General features: G+C 37.2%; 1 protein-coding gene across 6 annotated transcripts in view; it reads right to left on the reverse strand.

The window, feature by feature from the left end:
• The window catches only part of ARHGAP21 (Rho GTPase activating protein 21), a 118,990-nt gene that overhangs the window by 22,930 nt on the left and 76,715 nt on the right, over positions 1 to 19,345 (reverse strand). For 5 of the 6 annotated variants that reach the window (XM_056335975.1, XM_056335974.1, XM_056335976.1 and 2 more), the window contains 2 exons: positions 16,874 to 16,928; positions 4,260 to 6,210 (listed from right to left, as the gene is read on the reverse strand). In XM_056335975.1, coding sequence (XP_056191950.1) covers positions 4,260 to 6,210; positions 16,874 to 16,928 — 2,006 coding nt within the window. Of the gene's footprint in view, positions 1 to 4,259; positions 6,211 to 7,709; positions 7,740 to 16,873; positions 16,929 to 19,345 lie in introns of all 6 variants that reach the window. The other variant, XM_056335979.1, reaches the window with a different exon arrangement.

Consider the following 19,345-nt stretch of genomic DNA (forward strand, 5'->3'; position numbering starts at 1 on the left):
TAAAGGGTAGGAGAATAGAAAGTACCAACATTAAATATCACATATTCTTGTCCTGTTCTTATACCTTTCCTTATGTATCAGTTTCAGCCAGAGAGAGGACACTCACCTAATTTTTACAACACTTTGGTGTTATCAAAGTCTGGTCAAATATTTTTATCTGGCTAATTTTCTCTCATTTATTCACAAATTAATAGTGGAATGAACTGACCTAAATTTTTTCTAGGGTAAGGATGTACTAGATAGATATTTTAAAAAATGGGATCACACCTCTGAGGAAAAGTCTTCATATTTATCTGATGCTAATTCATGCCTAAAAGAAAAGCTTGTAGTAGGATGACCATAAATTTGTTTGATTTGCAAAAAAAGTTTAGCCTAAATAAACATCATCATCTTCAAGTCTAAGTATTTTAAAATATATCCATTTAAAATTAATTTTCATGTCATAACCCACTGTGAAGTTGGAAATAGCATTCACCCAGTAGTAATGGCCGAAGCACTATATCAAAACAGCTTCTGCATTTCACTCATATGGGTAATTCATTCAACTCAATTACCCTTTTTTTTTAATTGTTTTTGACTCTACAATAAATGGTGTAAGAAAGAAAAAAATAGTTTCAAGATAGCTGCCAATCTCTGACATGCATACTAGACACCTGTGTCTAAGAAATCTATTAGAAGAACTATAATCTGAACTCACCTTTACTTCACAGTTAAAAAATGTTAAGTAGCATTCTAATTTCCATCCCAGTGCAGGTTAACACATCCAAAATTACCCAGTACATCAGAAATTTATCATTTGCCCTTCTCTAAACAGAGAAATAGTGTACAGATTACAAATCTGAAAAAACATGCATTAAACACCACAGTTGCTAATACCATCATAGAGATAATGGCACATCTACTAGTCTAGAGAAGAGGTGAGACCATTCCTGGGTAAAAAGAGTAACCTTTCATTAGACTAACTAGTACAGTTTGAAACAGTAGAGAGCAATTCAAGAACTAAGCCCTTCTTTGGACCTGAAACAGAAACAGCAGCTTTACAAGCTAACCACAATACCCTGCATTTAGTAGCTCAAGTACTGAATGCTGCAGCAGCAAGGTACATTTTTCTGTAAAACTGGCAGCTTCCTCATTCCCCCAAGAATATCTGCTTACCTGAAGAAGAGCCTGAGCACTACTATCTTGCCTCACTTTTTCAAATAAATCAATTTCTCCTATAAAAGATACTACATTTACGTACTAGGTTTGCTCTCAACAGATCTCTCATTTATATTAGCAAATGCAAACCAAATTTTCATCTCCCTGCTTCAGAACAGCCTTTTGTGAAAGTACTACTGGTAAAATGCAGTTCTTCAGCAACCCACCATAACCCCTGCAAGAATGCCATGAACAAGCCTGCCATAAACCTTGCCATAAACAAGCTCCATGGCAGCTCTGCTTGGATTTGTGTTTGGGGTGCAGGGCTCCATGCTACTTACAGAGCTAAAATCATCCTGATTATGTACATTCTCAGGAGCAGGTTAGTCACAAAATACTGCTGCAGAAGCCAACTGTTCCTGGCTTAATTTCTACTGAAATACGGTCTGGCCGTTATCTACTACTTTTAATGAGTATAAAGTGGTAACAAAAATAAACACACCATGAAGTATTTAAAATGGCAATAATATGTAACCTTGGAAGATATTTCTTCCCCTCAAATTTATTTTTTACACTACTCCAAAGCTCTACTGCACAAATAACTTCAGTAAGTGCATTTATGAACTGAACCACATCTAATAAAACCCAATACTGAAACGATTATGTTGATGTAAACATAAAGGAAGCAGTGAGGTTGCCAACACCAAGGTATGTCTTTAAATAAAGTAACGTCCTCTCAGTCATGGGGGGGTAGTGGTGGTGGTGGTGGGAACAGATATGGGGATGGGGCATGGATGGACATTCAAACCCAAACACAAAACAGAAAAATCCAAGCCCTTTTCCTTCAGAAGAGTTCAACAGCCTAAAACTCAGTTTCAAAGTAGACCTAGGGTTTTACTGAAAAGCCTTTAAGTAAGGCTTTTAACAAGTGAAGCTGTAATTAAGACATGATAGAGGAACGAGCAAAGTTAGAATCGTGCATATTAATTCTAATTTCAGGAGATGCCCACTTTTAATGACATTTGATGCTTTTCCTATTCAGAGAGGGTTATTCCATCTTCAAGGTGCTGAGATGGTAGTGGAAATTTTCCACAGCACCTGTACCAGCACAAGAATTTTTTGCTAACAACTCGCCACAAGTACTGGGCAGCACACGCACTAGCAGCCCCACTTTTTAATATTTCTGGAGTATTCAAGAGAATTCAGTCCAAGAGGCTAAGGAGCTCGTAAGAATTCACACAATCCCATGTGGTGTTATGCCCAGAAGCTGCAATGGAGAGTTACAACTTGTTTTGTCTTAACTGCTCAGCTGCTACCAGAACGTAGCACAATTGCCATGTTTAAAGGCTTTTTTGAACTTTAATCAAAACATTTCCCTAAAACCTGGAAGCAAGGCACATCAGTAAGAGCTCATGGCAAATCTTTGTCAAAATCAAGATATAGAAGACGCTGGGCTTGACGTTGACAATCTTGATCTGACTTTTACACGACACTTAAATTATACAGGATTAGTAAACTCCCAGCAAGCACTCCCAAGTGAGTACAAATACCACACATAAATCAAGTGCCCAACATTGATTTTAAGCGTAGTATTAAAAACACATGCACAAGGACCGGTTGCATGCCTCAGAAACTTGTACTAATCCTTGAGGAAAGATCAACAGGATCTAAAGAAGAATCCAAAATTACACTGGATACTGATGCATCCAGTAATAATAATAATAAAAAAAAAAATCTACACAACTACCACTGCAAAAGGAAAACCCAATATAAAAACCATCTGCTAGCTCAGAAAGCATTTTTGTTATGTCTTAACAAAATTATGTCAAAAAACCAAAATTACTTTACCTTTTCTATGATTTCCATTCTTCAATGCACACAAACTTTCTTCACTATTTTTGGTCATTTACTTTAAACTAATAGCAGATATTATAATTCTAGGAGGGGGGGGGAAATCACCGTTGCAGATCGACAATAGAAGACAATTGTGATAATGAATTTAACAAGGTATCTAATTCCCTTAACCTAATGTGTAAAGAAACTGAAGAGTATTAAGAATTGTTTTTCACATAGATGAGTTTGAGAATCAAAATTCAGTATTTTCTAAATACTCCTTATACTAAATTCAAGAACATATAGTTGGGTATAAATCAACCCAGATGGGAAAATGGTACACAGACACTTAGACCCCAAAGGATTAAACAGCTGCAACAAAAGAAAATTCAACTCAACAACAGTGGGGCAAAGACAACACAGGCATTGACTACTTGAGTAGAACAGAAATGCTCTGCCACTGAAACTCTCTTCAGCAGATGACTCCAATTCCTTACATATTCAAAACAGGATTTTAGTTGGGGGGCTTTTCTGCTACTTACAATCTTTTCATGAGTTCCTTCCTCTTTTCTTCCACATTATCTCAAAAGTCCAGCCCCCTTCCTATAAAATCCCTGTAATTCCAACCCTGTTTGTGTGACAGCCCATAGGCACATCTTTTTGCCTCCTCCTGCTTCCACAAACCTTTTAATTCATATCCACATTAGCATCTTTACTTGCAAATTCACTTCATTCTGCTGCTACCCTTTCACCTGAAACAGTTTTCCTCTATCCCATATCCGTCTCAGAAAGCTTTCATCTCACCTATTCAGCTGACAAACTTCTGTCCACAAATCACCCTTATACAGATTTGCATCTGTATTCTCTTTTCTGGATTCCAAATACATTTTATACTAGAGAAGTAAAACTAACTGAAAGGTGCTGCAAACATTAGTTGCCCATATACTTAACATCAGAGCATTATGTGGAGTGATAACCAGATGCAGTTATATAATGTAACTTCTCCAGAGCATTAAGGAAAATTCTAGAAAAATATGAAATCACTGTACATTTTTTTTTTTTTTTTTAAACACAGATCCTTCAGGACTCCAAACAAAACGGAACATTTTTTCCTCCACTGAACAGTACTTCTAGTTTTACCAACCTAGTATTACTCTAGATGAGAAAAGAGTCCCCGTGCCTCTCAACCTCAGGGTTTATAGAAACAGCAATCAGCTACCTAGCATGGTGCACTCCATCATCTTTAACAGAGAAAAGCATCTGATGTACATTGGAACAGTTTAACTCACCAATAAATGGAATAGAAGCCAAGGAGTCACCAGGTGGGCTGGAACCTGATGCTTTCCTTTCTTCTATTCTTTTTATGTGCACTTCTCTCCGAGCATCATTAGGCAACCAACAGGTAGTGTCCGAGGCTGCCTCTTGGTCATTTACAGCAAGGATGTAGGACTGATGCCGCAAAGGCTGTGGAGTTTGGTGGCCAGAAGGTGATTTGTCCCGCATGACCACTGTGTCTTTGTCATTTTCCTGAATATCTGTTTGCAGAATTTCAGGCTCATGGCCATCTTCCCTTTCGAAATCATGAATCTTTTGTCTGATGGAACCATCTACATTGTCAGAGGTAGTTGAACTGTCACTTGTTGGCTGAACAAGTTTGGCGGAAGCTGGAGACAGAGAGGAGGGTTGGATGGTTTTGCTAGTCTCTGTTTTGTGATCTGGGGCACCTTCTGCTCGGATCCTTGACTGTTGGTTTAACAGACCACTCTGATGCAAGTGATTTACTGTTCTTTGGTCTTTGCTGGCAATAGCATCCAGGCCCTGATTAAGGGGAAACGATGGTTTTGCTGCATAGGGAGCAGAGTTCTTCAAACAGCTACTTTTAGAACTTCTAGCTGGTGTGAGAGACAATCTCTCTTGTGAAACAGTTGTAGGTTTTGGAACCCCCCCAGGAGTTTGCAAATCTCGAGAAGGCTGTAACATTTTTATATCTGGTGGAACTTTCTGAAAATGAGAACCAGGCAGAGAAGCTCTGCTACCAGTTCTCCTGTTGTCTGAAATATAAGCACTCTGAGTCATAGAAAAATTTTGACCTCGAAGGGACATATGAAATGCATGCTGTCTAGATCTCTCATAAATACCTCGCCGATCATCTTGTTCTGTAAACCCTGTCCATTTGTAAGTCTTTCTCCTATCTCCATTGGTATCTGCAATCAGATTCTCAGAATGAAAATTTTCTAGCACTTCACCCTGTTTGCTGAGATAATCCCATGACCGAGCCCTATGATTCCTCGCATTAACTGAGGGTGAAGTCAGAGTATCTTGTGAAGCACTTCGTGGCCACTCTTTCATCAGTACAGGATCTTCAAGTCTCTCCTGGGATACACTTCTCTGCCGGATCTGAACAGACTGTGGAACCCTGTCGTGAGAGGTGCTCCTGCGCCGTACCTGTGAAGCAGTGCGATTTGGCACCACTTGATTATAATCAGTTGTATTTTGAGAAGCTGCTCTTAAACTATCTAACCTTTCCTGTATTGTTCGGGAGCCATACATGTGCATGCGCCTATTATCAATGTACTCTTTGTAGGTTTTATAGGTCTTCCAGTCTATATGCTGGTGGGAGGTTGGAGAACTATAATGGTTAGTAGAGACAGTGGGCGAGTCTGTGGCTTGAGCAGGAGGTCTAGTGCTTGGGATTCCTTCTGGACATACTACATAATTTGAAGCTTTACTTAGTGTTCCACTTGGATCAACTGGCCTCGTAATTGGAGTCTGGGGAAGTACAATGGCAGTGGACACTGAAGATGGTGGTGACGTGGTCCGTGCTTTTAGACTGGTTTGATCTTTTAAGCCATATCTTACTTCCTCTGTCCTGTGTGATGGACCAGCATGATTATTTCTACAAGATGGCAAATCTACAGCCTTCTCAGAAGGCACAATAACAGTCCTTACAGTTTCATTGCAAACACACACAGCTGTATTTGATTTTGCAATGTCTGTTGGTGATGGAGGCACTTGTATTTCCATTCTGTAGGCCCTCTCTGGCTGTGTCAGTGCCCGTACTGGTCTACTGACTTGCTGCTTCCCCAGCGAGAAATCAGAAGATAGCTTGTCACTAGCTTGTGCCGTAACAGAAGCTGTGGATGTCAGGCGTGGATAACATATTGGCGGTGGTTCGGGTATGTTGTGGGCATTACCACTGTAGGCTTCATTGCCTTTCAGGTAGGCGTCTTGGGAATAGGCCTGTGGAGAGAAGATTAAGTGAGTATTCAGTAGTGAGGGAGACAGAAAAGTTCACCATGTAGCATCTGCATGATCACGCTTCAAAAGAGGGAACACAAGTACAAAATCTACACTATCTGTGATATTGAATGTTAGTTTAAAAGATAAAAACAGCATTCCATCCCCTTAGCAAGCAGAAACAGAACAAGCAAAATCATTACATACATTCGCTCCCTCAACAATTAAAAAACTAAACTGATCACCACATCTAGGAAATACTGCAGGTAGAGCTCTGAGACAGGTTTCCCAAAATCCATGAGCGCAAAACACAGTATTTTTCTCCCCCTTAATTTTGCTTTCTATCATGATGCTTCACACATTCTTCCCATTAAAGCTTCAAATTGCTGGAAACCAATTTCTCAGCAACTGACAGGTTAAAATGCTGCGTAACAAATTCAGCTAGCACTAGAAAATTCTCTATTCACTTAGGGTGTAAAAGAACTCTGTTGACTTAATGTAGTACATATGAAAAGTACACCCAGACAGACATACACATACTCCTCTAAGACATCTTCTACATAAAAGCTACCATTCCTAAACATAAAATGAATTAATTGAAGCAATAACATGTTTCTTGATGTTGAGAGCCAACAACCCGTAAGTCATCTTACATTTTACAGGAGACAGCCAGTACATGGTACACAAATCTTAATGAAAAAATATTAGTAATATTTAACATTCTTAACTTCAAGGTACAAACAGTATGAAAATTCACACAGTCCACACACTATTAAAACAGGAAATAAAATCTCACATTAATTTCCCTAGTGCATTGATTTGCACCTTTATGTTTAAGAGCCTGACTCCTGAGAAAAAATGGTTATATTACTTAATATGTTTTTGTAGCCTTTTAGAAAAGCAGCGTTTGTCATTGTGAAATAAACAGAACATTCAAAATAATAAATCAATGAGAAGCATACAGCATACTTATAAAATATCCTATTATTGAAAAACTTCAGCATGACTTTGTTCAGTTTAAACATAATGAACTGAAGAGCCAAAACAGAGCCTGCCAATGCAACAGAAGATTAAAGCAATTTCTCAGGGCTTTTACACACTTAGGCGTGGTATCGTATCACAGTGTTTCCTGTCCAAATCATAACATGCTCAATTCCAGAATATCAATGTGCCCTGTCTTAACACTAGACAGGTTATAAAAGCCCAAAAGCAGCCATAAAAATAATATAGAGCAAAGTACAGAGGAGGGCGAGGCATTTACAATACTGCTGCAACATTATACCAAGCATTAGTGAAGTGCAAAATATTAAAGCACGCTGATAGAAAACCGACCAAATAACACAGGCACAAACCACAAATTAGGAGAGTAGCATTATGAAGAAAATTCAGCTCAGACTAGCTCATTTCCAAGAAACTTGCTGTTTCATATTCTTGCTTCTCACAAATCATTAAGAAAAACATGCCTTACAAAAACAGAGAAATGGCTACTGTACATTTCTTACCAGTGCTGTGACATCCTTTGTAAACTGCAGCTGGCAGAAAACGGGAAAACACAGTAAAAGCTGCTTACAGATGTAAAGACTGAATTATCTTGTCATATTGATGTTGAATACAGAAAGCTAAAAATACAACTACACTGATTTCACTGGAAGGTACCAACAGAGGTAAAGGGCAGTAGAGCATAAAAAAAAATAACTTTACCCTCCTTGTGAGCACGTCCATCTCAGGCTTTTCTCTGCTGCTCACATTTATCCTCTACCCTTACAGAAAGCAATATACATTTGTGCCATTTTGCCTTGGTGCATCCCTACAGTTGCCTGCAGAGAGCTCTGGCTCTATGCAACAAGACTTCCCTTCCACTACAGCAACATTACTGTCTCATTTCCCCTGGGCTGCTACCATCCCTGCTTCCTGGTGACGAAACAACAGCTTTATTATGCGTTTAAAACAGCACACCCCTTCCCCACATATATCTGACCATGACCACAAGCTGTCAGCTGACTGCAGCTGCTTTCACGCTGTACATCTGAAATTAGAGGAATGATGCTGCAGAAACACTCTGCTCATGTGATTTCTATTTTTTTTCCTCCACTCATAGTAAAAATCAAGCCAGGTTTCCACTGGCACATTTAATGGAGGGAAGATACACACAAAGATAAGTATTTCTAAATCTTTAAATAAATACAGCTATTTAAGATCTTGATAGGCTGTAAGAATTTAAAAAAAAAATATTGGAAAAGATGGTGAAGACCCAGAAAACAGACAGAGCAAGAGATTACTGGCATGCAAGACAGACAAAAACAATCATCCCCTGCCAATCATAAAACAATTAATAATTCATACAGCCGATAAAAGTTAAAAACCTGCACACACTACACCAATATAAAATACACTGCATTTATGGTTTTGTAAAACATGCCCCTGACAAACAATGCTTCATTAACTTTGACAGCAGAAAAGCTACATTCCAAAACTGGTGTGATTTGATCATAGCGGAAGACTACAAATGAGTACAAAAATCAGTTCTCAGCTCTTGACAAAATTTATCACCTATATTAAAATATGTTCTTCAGAAGACAGTCCAAAATGAGATCAGCTAGGCTTTCTCCTCCCTATGCCCAGTAATGGGTATGCTTCCACAACTGCAGCAGGTATATCCCAACAGACAGACTGCCAGTTCTCAGTAAGACAGAGGCTGTGAAATTATCTCTGATAACACACACTGCAGCCTATCAAAAATGAAAAACATGCCAGACCTAGCCTTGATTGTTTTTCCTTTCAATCTGGCCATAAAATGCTAGGAGCACAGAAATGGGAAAGGGTGAAACAGTGATTCTGTTCCCAGCTCCGCCCTGTCCCCCTGGGTTGCCCTGCTTGTTCCAAGCACATCAATGGTAGATAAGCCTGACCAGTCTCTGCCACAGAATGCCCTTAAGCTGCCCTCAACACCAGATTTACCGCCCTTAACAGCAATAAACGTGGATGTTGAGGCCAAGGCATTTAGACTACTGTGGGATGCACTTTATCCCTTGTGGGTAACATCCCTGTAAATTGACTAGCGTAACATTTATGTCCTGGTTTAGCAAAGCATCGGAGGGAAGCAGGCAGGCAAAGAAAGTACCTGTTCTCTGCTGTCCCATGCACAGCTCTTCAACTGAAACACAAATTCAGCTGAGGAGCAAAACCCAGAGATAATAATAACAATAAAAAAAAAAAAAAATCGACTGACTTCACTGAAACAAAGCTAAACTTTCTTCCAAGAAAGAAGTTTATAAATAGGGGCTGTGACATTTCCACAATGAATATGTAGTATATTTGTTTCATAGTTCTGATTAAGGGCCTACAGAGAAATACTGATGCTTACAAAGAAATGTATGGATCTGTTCTGAATGACACATTATCAACCTTTTTACTATGAAATATTTCAATTGCTTTAACCAGAAGGTGATGGTTAAATTTTTAGAAGAAGTTTAGAAACTAAAAAAATGTGAAGTACAGCAATATATTTATTAGTGTTCATCCACTATTTTAACACTTAACATATTTTGCAACTATATATAAAACACAGTTTGACTATTAATCTCTTCTCCCTTTAGTTCCTCAAATGATCTATTACGTGGAAGTACTACCTTGGTCTCTAAGTGATTGCAGCAGAGGATATACTCACAAAAAAGCCATTAGGGTATGGCTGAAATGTAAGTCTTTAAAAAGCCCTAAAAATAAAAAAGCCTTCCAACAAAAAAACCAAAAAAACCCAAAAAACCAAACCACAAAAAAGCAACCTTTTTTTTTTTAATATCCAGATGAGCAATGCTCCTGATTCAGACACCAGCCAAGGCACTCAAATTCCTACAGGAGCTGAGTACTTGGCAGTTATTCAGAAGTTCCAACATGACTGAAAAATCAGTCTTGACGCTTTATGAGCTCTCTCCCACCTTCTCAAAACAAAAGCAGTTATGGTAAGGTTACCACATAAATATAATAATTTACAGTGACATTAACAGCTTTGATGGATAACAACTCTGCAACAATTATTAAAAGAAAATTGCAGTGCTTACAGCAAGAACTCAGCTTGTTTCCAATTACTGGGTACAATTTCTTCCCCACCTTGCAATCTGGTTTCATTTGCACCAAGTTTGCAAACTCCTATGGTAAACAATTAACTTCTTACTGGAAATTTGTATAAACATTAGTATATTATGGGTTTAACTGGTAAGGTTTAACCTTCATGCTGTATGATACGCAAAATCAATTTTAAGCAAATAAAGCATTCTACAAGGTATTTTATTAACCCTCTAAAATTCAGCTGAAGGGTTTTGCTCACATTTCTTCCCACTTGCTTGTATGCCCATTGATGTTAGAATAATAACAGCTTAACACACAATGATTCCTCTTAGTAAGAATCATGGTGAAACCCTGCACTTTCAAGAGCTTGAACCAACCATGTTCTACACCCCTTAGTAAAAATCCATAAAGCATGTAGGCATATGCTTCACTACACTTCACTAAACCATGAATAACAACACTGATTTCAACCGAACTAGCAAAATTGGAGGTGTTTTGATGAATCAGAAGCTAATGTGCCCAGCACCTTGCAAGACTGAGCTTGAGGCATTCCTCCTTTCTTCTCCAACTAGTGTGGCTTTAGATTGTGTTTCTTTACTAATAAATTCTTCTCTTCCCTGGTACTAACTTATTCTCACATTTAGCATGAGTATGGCAACTGCACAAGAGAAAAGGGTTTTCAGCTGTCTTGAAAGGAAACATTTTCTAGTTATAGTTTGCTCTGGCAAGAATGGTAGTAATACTGCTCAACTGGTTTTATTTTACTCTGAGACACACAGCAAACATTATGGTCAGATAACATTATTTGAAAAAAACAAGCAAAACACAACCAAACAACAAAAAAACCCATACAAACAACAAAAAAACCAACCCCAAACCATGCACACCCTTTCTTCCCAATGGCAGCAAAATTTTAGTGTATAAAATTTAATGCCTTAAGCCCAAGAAATTTGATTTCTAAATACAAGCTGTGTAAGAGACTTTCTTGCAAATATTAGTCTAAATCAAGGTGAGGAAGGCTGATGCATATGTTAGAAAATACCATTTACGATGTTAGATAACAAAGCTTAAGTCTCTTCTTCTAGGCCCCTACATCTTCACACCACACCCCTCCCTCCGTTGTACCTGCTGCCAAAGCTTTAATATTAACCTCTCTGCACATCGGTAACTGTGTCAGTACAAAATCTGAAAGTAAACAAATAGTCCAAGACTCTGGACTAAATTACAACTACTTATGAAAACATCTCTATTTATTACAAGTAAAGGAAATTAAAATAGTCCACAGTTTGCCAATGAAGCAGCCATGTTGCTCCATTAGGTCTGATGCAGTTGGATGGGGAAAAAAAAGGCAGTATTGTTAAAGCTGACTGTGGGCAGACCTGTAACCAGAGACATGAGGTTACTGGGCCATATAAAAATCTAGAATAAATTTCCTTACTTAAGTTATTTTTCTTTTTTCTAGCGCATCACTGGCAATTTCAGGATACTACAAGGCCTCAAGAGCTGCCAATTTACACAAAAATTCTAAGTATCAGAAATGACAAAGCAGCAAACTCTTATGCCCAGATCTCCCAATATACTGAAAGTTTCAATATGACCTAACTAGAAAAAAGAAAACCAGAAAAGACATGCTTCAATCGACTTTCGGTTGCTTTCCTGGTCATTCCTATCTGGGATTTTTTTGTTCCCCTACTACCTGTGACAAGAGAAACATTTCTGTTCAAACATGGTCAACTTTCAGTTAGCAAAACACAGTTTCATGGTCTGTAATTTTAAGGAAAGATTAAGATGCAAATGAAAAGATACACGAAGAGGGAACTAAACGTATTTTATTAGATATTAGGAAGAAATTCTTTACTGTGAGGCTGGTGAGACACTGGCACAGGTTGCCCAGAGAAGCTGTGGATGCCCCATCCCTGGCAGTGCTCAAGGCCAGGCTGGATGGGGCTTTGAGCAACCTGGTCTGGTGGAAGGTGTCCCTGCCCATGGCCGGGAGGTTGGAACTGGATGATCTTTAAGGTCCCTTCCAGCCCAAACCATTCTGTGATTCTGTGACTCTTTTATCAAAAACATACAGTAGTAAAGAGCCCTCTTTTACTTCCATATCTACCATTATTTACAGAATGCCCAAGAAAATCTTTTTAAATAAAACTACACAGAGACCTCTCTGGTATGCTAAGGCATGTTTCAACAAATTTGTGCGCTACTAAAATTTAATGGTGACAACACCTACGACTAGAAGTAACCTACTATCTTTTGCAGCAATTCTTGAGGAAATTATTTTCTTTTAAACTTATTTGAAATGAAACTGCCGGAAGTAGGATAAAAGGAAAGAAACCTTTGAGTGGGTAGGGAAGGAAGTGCTAGAAAATGAAAGATGAAAAATCTGGATAACTTACCTACTGTGTTTTTCTATATACATGTAAACAAAGTCAATACGCATATTTAAAAATATTTACATGAAAGAAACACTATGTATGAACATTAATATGCTACATTGTAAGTAACCTTCCAAAGGAAGGGTTCCAATGTATGTAGATCATATTAAAGATGCAATTTTTAAAAGAGTGATATTTTCAAGTGCCTGATACTTAGAAATTCCGTGACTTGTAAGCTATGTTCTTCTTCACATACACAGGGAATGATTAGCAAACACATAAATTCCAATATGAACATACCTTGAAAAAAATGGTCCAAAATTCACACTAAGGACACCCTAACATATACACCTTAGACATTACAAAGTCTATTGACAAGAGTCATAACAAGGCTCATCTGTAAACAGCTTAGCAATTTCCATTTTATTCTCTTGGGAGCACCTTTACATTCAATATTTTCTGTGTAGCACATAAAGCTTTTGAATGACTTAAAAGCGTCACAATTTTAACAACTTACTAGTATTAAATTTTTTATTCAAAGGCTACAAAACAGCAATGATTCCATTAAATACACTTGAGAAAAGGAACTGTCTGAAGCTGACCTAAATATGTCTTCCCATTTGTATGAAGTCAGCATACTAAAATCTACAAGATGCCAAAATTTTATCAAAAAAGGTTGAGACTGTTACAGAAATTGTATATAGGTACATCAAATTTGAAACACTGAGGAGAACATAATATAGTAATAATCCTCCTCATGGTCTCAAAATGTTTATATACTTACAAATGTTTCCGAATTATCAAGAGATTATTTTAAGTAAACTAATCTCAAATTTGAGGAGGAGCATGAGAAAACCCAACACATTTGTAGCTGTCTAGAGTTCAATCTTTTGTCATGGACCTCTAGAGATGTTTTAAATATCCTTTCCCCAGTCCCCAAAGCGACATTTCCAAGATCGTGCCAGTGAACGAACTAACTGATACTGCTTCCAGTAATGGCAGATTTCACATGTAATTAATTCCCTTCTCAGCAAGCAGTGTGCACATGCCACACAGGGTGAGGACCTATGGACTGGACCGCTTCATTGTTCCCATTGATGAATAGTTTTAAAGCCCTGTTTTCAGGAAATTCAACATACCAAGAGGTTCACAGACATATATGGATATTTCTGAAGACTAAACTCAAGGTTTATAAGTAGCAAAGGACAGAAATAAAGCACGGTGCTCTTTATGTAGTTAACCTAGCAATCAGTTACCACCACATGTACTTGGCAGTCTATTCCTATAAAACTTACCACAACCAGCATCATTCCTGAATATAACAAAACTATTTTAACCTCACTGTGGTATATAAATCTCTCATTAGTTCCTACAATATCTAGTAGTGCTTCGAGTTCTTTTATTTTTACAGCGTACCAGTATTTAACATCAACAGTTTACAACTGATACCATCTGAAGATATTTACAGGGCAATTTATGACATATGCAAAGAAAACAACTAAAATTGTTAACATACTATAATAACTTACGTAACACAAATTCATTGACAAAACTATGCTTTTCTTCTATTAATACCTATTAATTATACCTCTATTAATACTGTACCTTACTATTTATTGTTCACTTTGCACTTATACTGACACTACAGAGATTATAGTTATCACTTATATAAACTGTACTTCACTCAGGAATAAGTATTTGCTCTGAGGTTTTTATTTTACTTAGATATAAGATTTCCACAAAAGCTAATACAGCATTACTCATGAAGATACAAACAAAAAAAATGTATGCTATTTCTCAGGTGGAACAAAAAGTTAATGTCTTTCCACAGGGAGTAAAAGGAATAACATTCTATGCTGTTACTCTGAAAATATTTTAAAAGTGAGGGTTCAGCTTTGAATAGGGCAAAGTTCTTCATCAAATCTTGCCATTAGAACAGTAGGTCCTAACATCTAAAAGCTGAAGATTAATAAACACCATCTTCAGTCAAATGAAAAAGTCTATGTCATTCCTCTGAAGTTACAGTGGTGCACTGTACCTCAAAAGTCTGCTAATTACTATTTTAGAAGTGATAATATTTTTCATCCTCTGTGGCAGCCTAAAAGGAAGAAAACTATGGGCCATAACATGCAACAGAAGTAGTCAGATGCAATCGATTTTTATCATCTGTTGCAACTCTGCCATGGAAGACTGACACCTGAACACACACATACTAAAATACTGACTAAAATGTGACAGAACCACATGAACAAACTGCAGCTATCAGAAGTCTTCTCCAATAGGCCTGAGTCCATGCAATGCAGACTACAGAAAATACTTGTCTCTTCATGGCTTTCTTTGGCAGATGCTATGTGGAACCGACAGTCCTCAAGACAAGCCACTTTTACCCAAACAAATGCATCATAGCTAACAGGAACATAAACTCCTCCATGTTATATTATAATCATGTACCAACCCAACAGCAAACAACTGTCAGAAGAAACTCATACAAGCCATAGAGACAATGCAAAGCATTTTTTGCAAAATGACTACTCCACCTCTCAAACCTTATCTTCTTTGTAGCTTCAACAGAGGAGCCTTGCATACAGAATTCACAACTCTACTACATCTTACAACTCAAAAGAAACTTTTTTTAATGATACTTGAAAATTATTCCCACACATATATCCAGGTGTTTTTTTTCCTGGGACTCCCACAGGCAGCTATTTTTTCTCTTACCTTTACCCCTCAGTCTCCTCCAGGAGAATGGAGAATGAGCTTGTTTTCTTTTTACTAATATCCTTCTCTAGCCCAAAGGCAACAATCACCTGACTTTCTTTCTATGCCCCCATTATCTCACCTGTTGATATAACCAGCTAAATTCCAATCGATTTTTTTTTCATCTATACTTCTTCTCAAGCTTGAGCTTTGTGTTTCATCAGCAAAGGCAATACGTGCCTAAGAGCTTCCCACCCAGCCAAATACAAACATTTAACTTTAAACCTACAAATCACACCTAGTCTAGATCCTTGGACTCTTATGGCTACAAGACTGCATTAGATGCACGTGGCCATTCACATAATTTAAAAGTTCAAACTATTCCTGCATTTCTAAATATTCACAATTCCAATTTAAAAAAGAAAAAAAAAGGAAAAAACCCAACAACTCTTCCCTAACACTTCCTCATACAATCAAAACTCACTCCCTGCCTCCAGCATTTTCTGTGCTACATTACTGAAATATTTCTTCACCAAATGTTCCCAAAATACCACTTCTATTCTAATATTCTTGGCTTGTTGGCCTAACTGGCTGAGTTCCTATACTAGCCTTTTATCTTTACCTTCAGCTCAACAGAGTTTGCTGGTATTTTTCTTTACCCACCAACTTGTCCTTTAACACTGGAAAACAGCTACTGAAACCCACAGGTTTTCCTTAACTGCTGTTGACAGTCAAGTCTTACTATTTCTGTGTGGATCAGAAAGTACAATTTTCCAACCACTAACCAGAAAGTCTAGCCTGCTTGTCATCTTCTCCTTTCCTCTACTTCCAATTAAAAAACCCAAACCCTAGAGCTTATCAATACAGTAGGTGTTTTTCTAATTCTTCACAACATGCATTACACACATCGTATTTTATTCACAGATCTTTTGGATTTAGAGACACGAAATGGGAGATGAATTATCTCACTATAGATGCAGCACTCAGTTCAAACTGAGAACCTATAGGCACTAGTGTCATGAAATATTTACATCAGTTACAATTAAAAAATTTGGTAACAGCTTTCAGAACATTCATCACCTTGCTTCCCTCCTGGAAATCCACTGGCAATTACTGAGTTATTAACAAAAGCAAATTTTAAGTGCCATACCCTCTTTTTTAAATTCAAAGTTAGTAAAGATTCCCAACTTCTTTAGAATTAGACAACTTTAACTTCAAGAAAGCAACCCAATTCATAAATTCTAACCATAAGGAAACAATCCAAAATATAATAAAAATACAAGCACTATTCTAAGATATTTTTTTTTTAACAAGATGATGGAAATATCATGTGAAGAAGGTATGCTCCCCTATGTCTGGATTCCTCTGAAATTTCAGGGATGGCAAGCAAGTAAGAAAATATCTAAGGAGTGACAGAGAGATAAATGTTAACTTTAATTATTTGCTGGTAGCACAGTTCAAAGACTTTGCAATCAACATCTTTCATTAGTCAACATACTGTCTGAATGCAAGCTTCATAAACATACCAACTGAAGGATGTCCTCGTCTTTTGGCATAACGCTAAGTTCCAATATGCTGTCACTGAAACAAGTAGAAAAAAACCCACACATTAGCAAAGATTTTTAAATTCTTTTTACAAAGATGATCCATTAACTTACATAGACCAAAACCATTCAAGAATTCTCACACTCAGCTACTCTGCCACATTACCTTACACAACAGAAATAAACACTGATTTCCATTAGAGTCTTAGCAAATAAAGAGTAGAACAGAAATCTGACTGAAGAGTACATCTGTGTTACCAGCAAAACCAGTATACTAAGCTAACACATGGTCTTTTGTCAGTTTTGGCTCTCCTCCCACCCGCCCCAAGTCCTAAGGTACATTAGTTGTTTGGAGCTTCTCAGACAAGACCAGGTGGCAAATCTGTGAATCCAAGTTAAACCTTTCCTCTCTCTTCCTTTTAAAACTAAAGTCGATTATCAGTCTTTAACATTGCTGAGGAAATATCATGACCACCACATCATGTGAAAAGTGGGGCAGCAGCAAGGCAAGCACTAGCTTACACCTTTTGCTCCAGTCACCTCCTAGCAGGATCAATTTAACATATTTAGTCAGCTGGATGATATTTGAAATATGGATAAAAATGCTTGCTATTTATAAGTGCTGAGTTTGTCAGTCTGACTTGCTAAAACCAAAAGCAACAGCAGCTTAAGGATCCAGGAATCCACATAGTTCAATCAATAAAATTTAAATGCAGGCAAAATGAGGGCACCGAATGTACAACGTACCAGTTATCCAGACTCAAATATTGTAAAACAGTGAAACTTGCAGTTAGTATCTGACAGAAAAAAGTATTTTTACAAGGAAGAGAGAAGTATATGCTTGTAACATTGGATACAGAACAGCTGGAATTCATGATCTTGTTCGAGACAGAGAAATACTCTGTTCACATTTATCGAATGTAAACTGGAACAGGTACAGAGAAGGGCTACAAATGAGATTGCTTGTACAGACTATTTTAACAAGGCTCAAAAAAGAGAAGAAAATTGAGAGATTATGACTTATTTAGAAATTTCATGTAACATATCACAAGAAGAAAGGATATTTAAACAAACTGAGACATACCAGCACAAGAAAAAAAAAGCATATAATCTAACTGGGTATATCAGACTAGAAATTAGCTTATCTGTACTGGTTAGTACAATGCATTTGCTGAGAAAAGACAAAACCAGCAGAGAGACTGGCCACCAACTTCAGGGCACAGAGAACAGTCAGAACACTCTTCAGAACACTCAACTGCATTGAGAAGAACCACTTCAGTTTCTGCAGAAAGGAAATAATCTTCTCAAACATGAAATGTGTGATCTATTATGCTTTCTTATATGAAAAATGTTTTTATTTTGTGGTTCCTTTTCCATTTGTTAGCAACCACAGACATAAGGCTGCATTCCATAATTGCAGAGTAAGGGTATTTGGTTTCACAATCTTCTTAAACCATTATTCATTTTGAAAAAGACTTCTCCCAGCAGCATAAATCACTTCAGTTTTAAAACCAAAGATCAGCAGTGATAGATGTAAGTTTTTCTTTTTACACAGCTAAGAAAAAATTAAGTCTTCAAAAGCCTTTCAGAGACTTTGCAGAATACTGAATTCTAAGAAACACAAAAGTATTAACTTGTTTATGTGCATTGACAATAGCATTTCCCATTTTGCCTGAATGCATAAACAGCAGAACTATTGACAATGATTCTTTAAAAGTAGTGTCATCAGGAGCTGACTTTTGCCTGAACTCCTTTGTATGGATATAAACTATTTATCAGTTGTATAACAAAAGAGAATATGAAAGGAGTATCATAGCTTGAGGCATTTCCAATGGAGTCTTCAGATTTCATTTCTGTGTGTGGGTAGCATGTATATGTAAAATCTATTAGGCACCTTACAGTTTCATAATAATCAACACTTATCTGCAGAATGAAGACTGGGGAAGTAAAAAAATATGATGAATCGCATTGTTCCCCTTCAAGTACTTTTTATATAAAGGACTATCATTTCACACAGAATAAACCATTCTCCTATATAAAAAAAAAAAAAGGCACAAAATATTTGAAGAACATGATTAAATCTGTTTACACAGTCTAATACCATTTTTAGTAGCTATTCAAAAGAGGAAAGGGTTCCGTTCAGGAACAGTATTTTATGTATCATTTAAATAACTACTATTCTATTCCAGTTTGTCTGCAGAACCTTCTGGTGACAATTTGGTTCTTCCTACTTTACATTTTGTGAAGTGCTCTCAATGTTTTTCAATTCTCATATCAGAAACAAAAAGTTTTACGGAATACTTTTGGTATATTTTATTATATAATGTGCTTGCAAGTTATGAACTAGAAAGAATTAATAAGAACCACCACACACAAAGTGGCCATTTACACAAAAATATTAGATAGATTATTGTGAATTCTCAGAGATATCTACCATGCAAATTACTTTCATGA

Source organism: Falco biarmicus, chromosome 4 (assembly GCF_023638135.1).
Source record: "Falco biarmicus isolate bFalBia1 chromosome 4, bFalBia1.pri, whole genome shotgun sequence".
Lineage (NCBI taxonomy): Eukaryota > Metazoa > Chordata > Aves > Falconiformes > Falconidae > Falco > Falco biarmicus.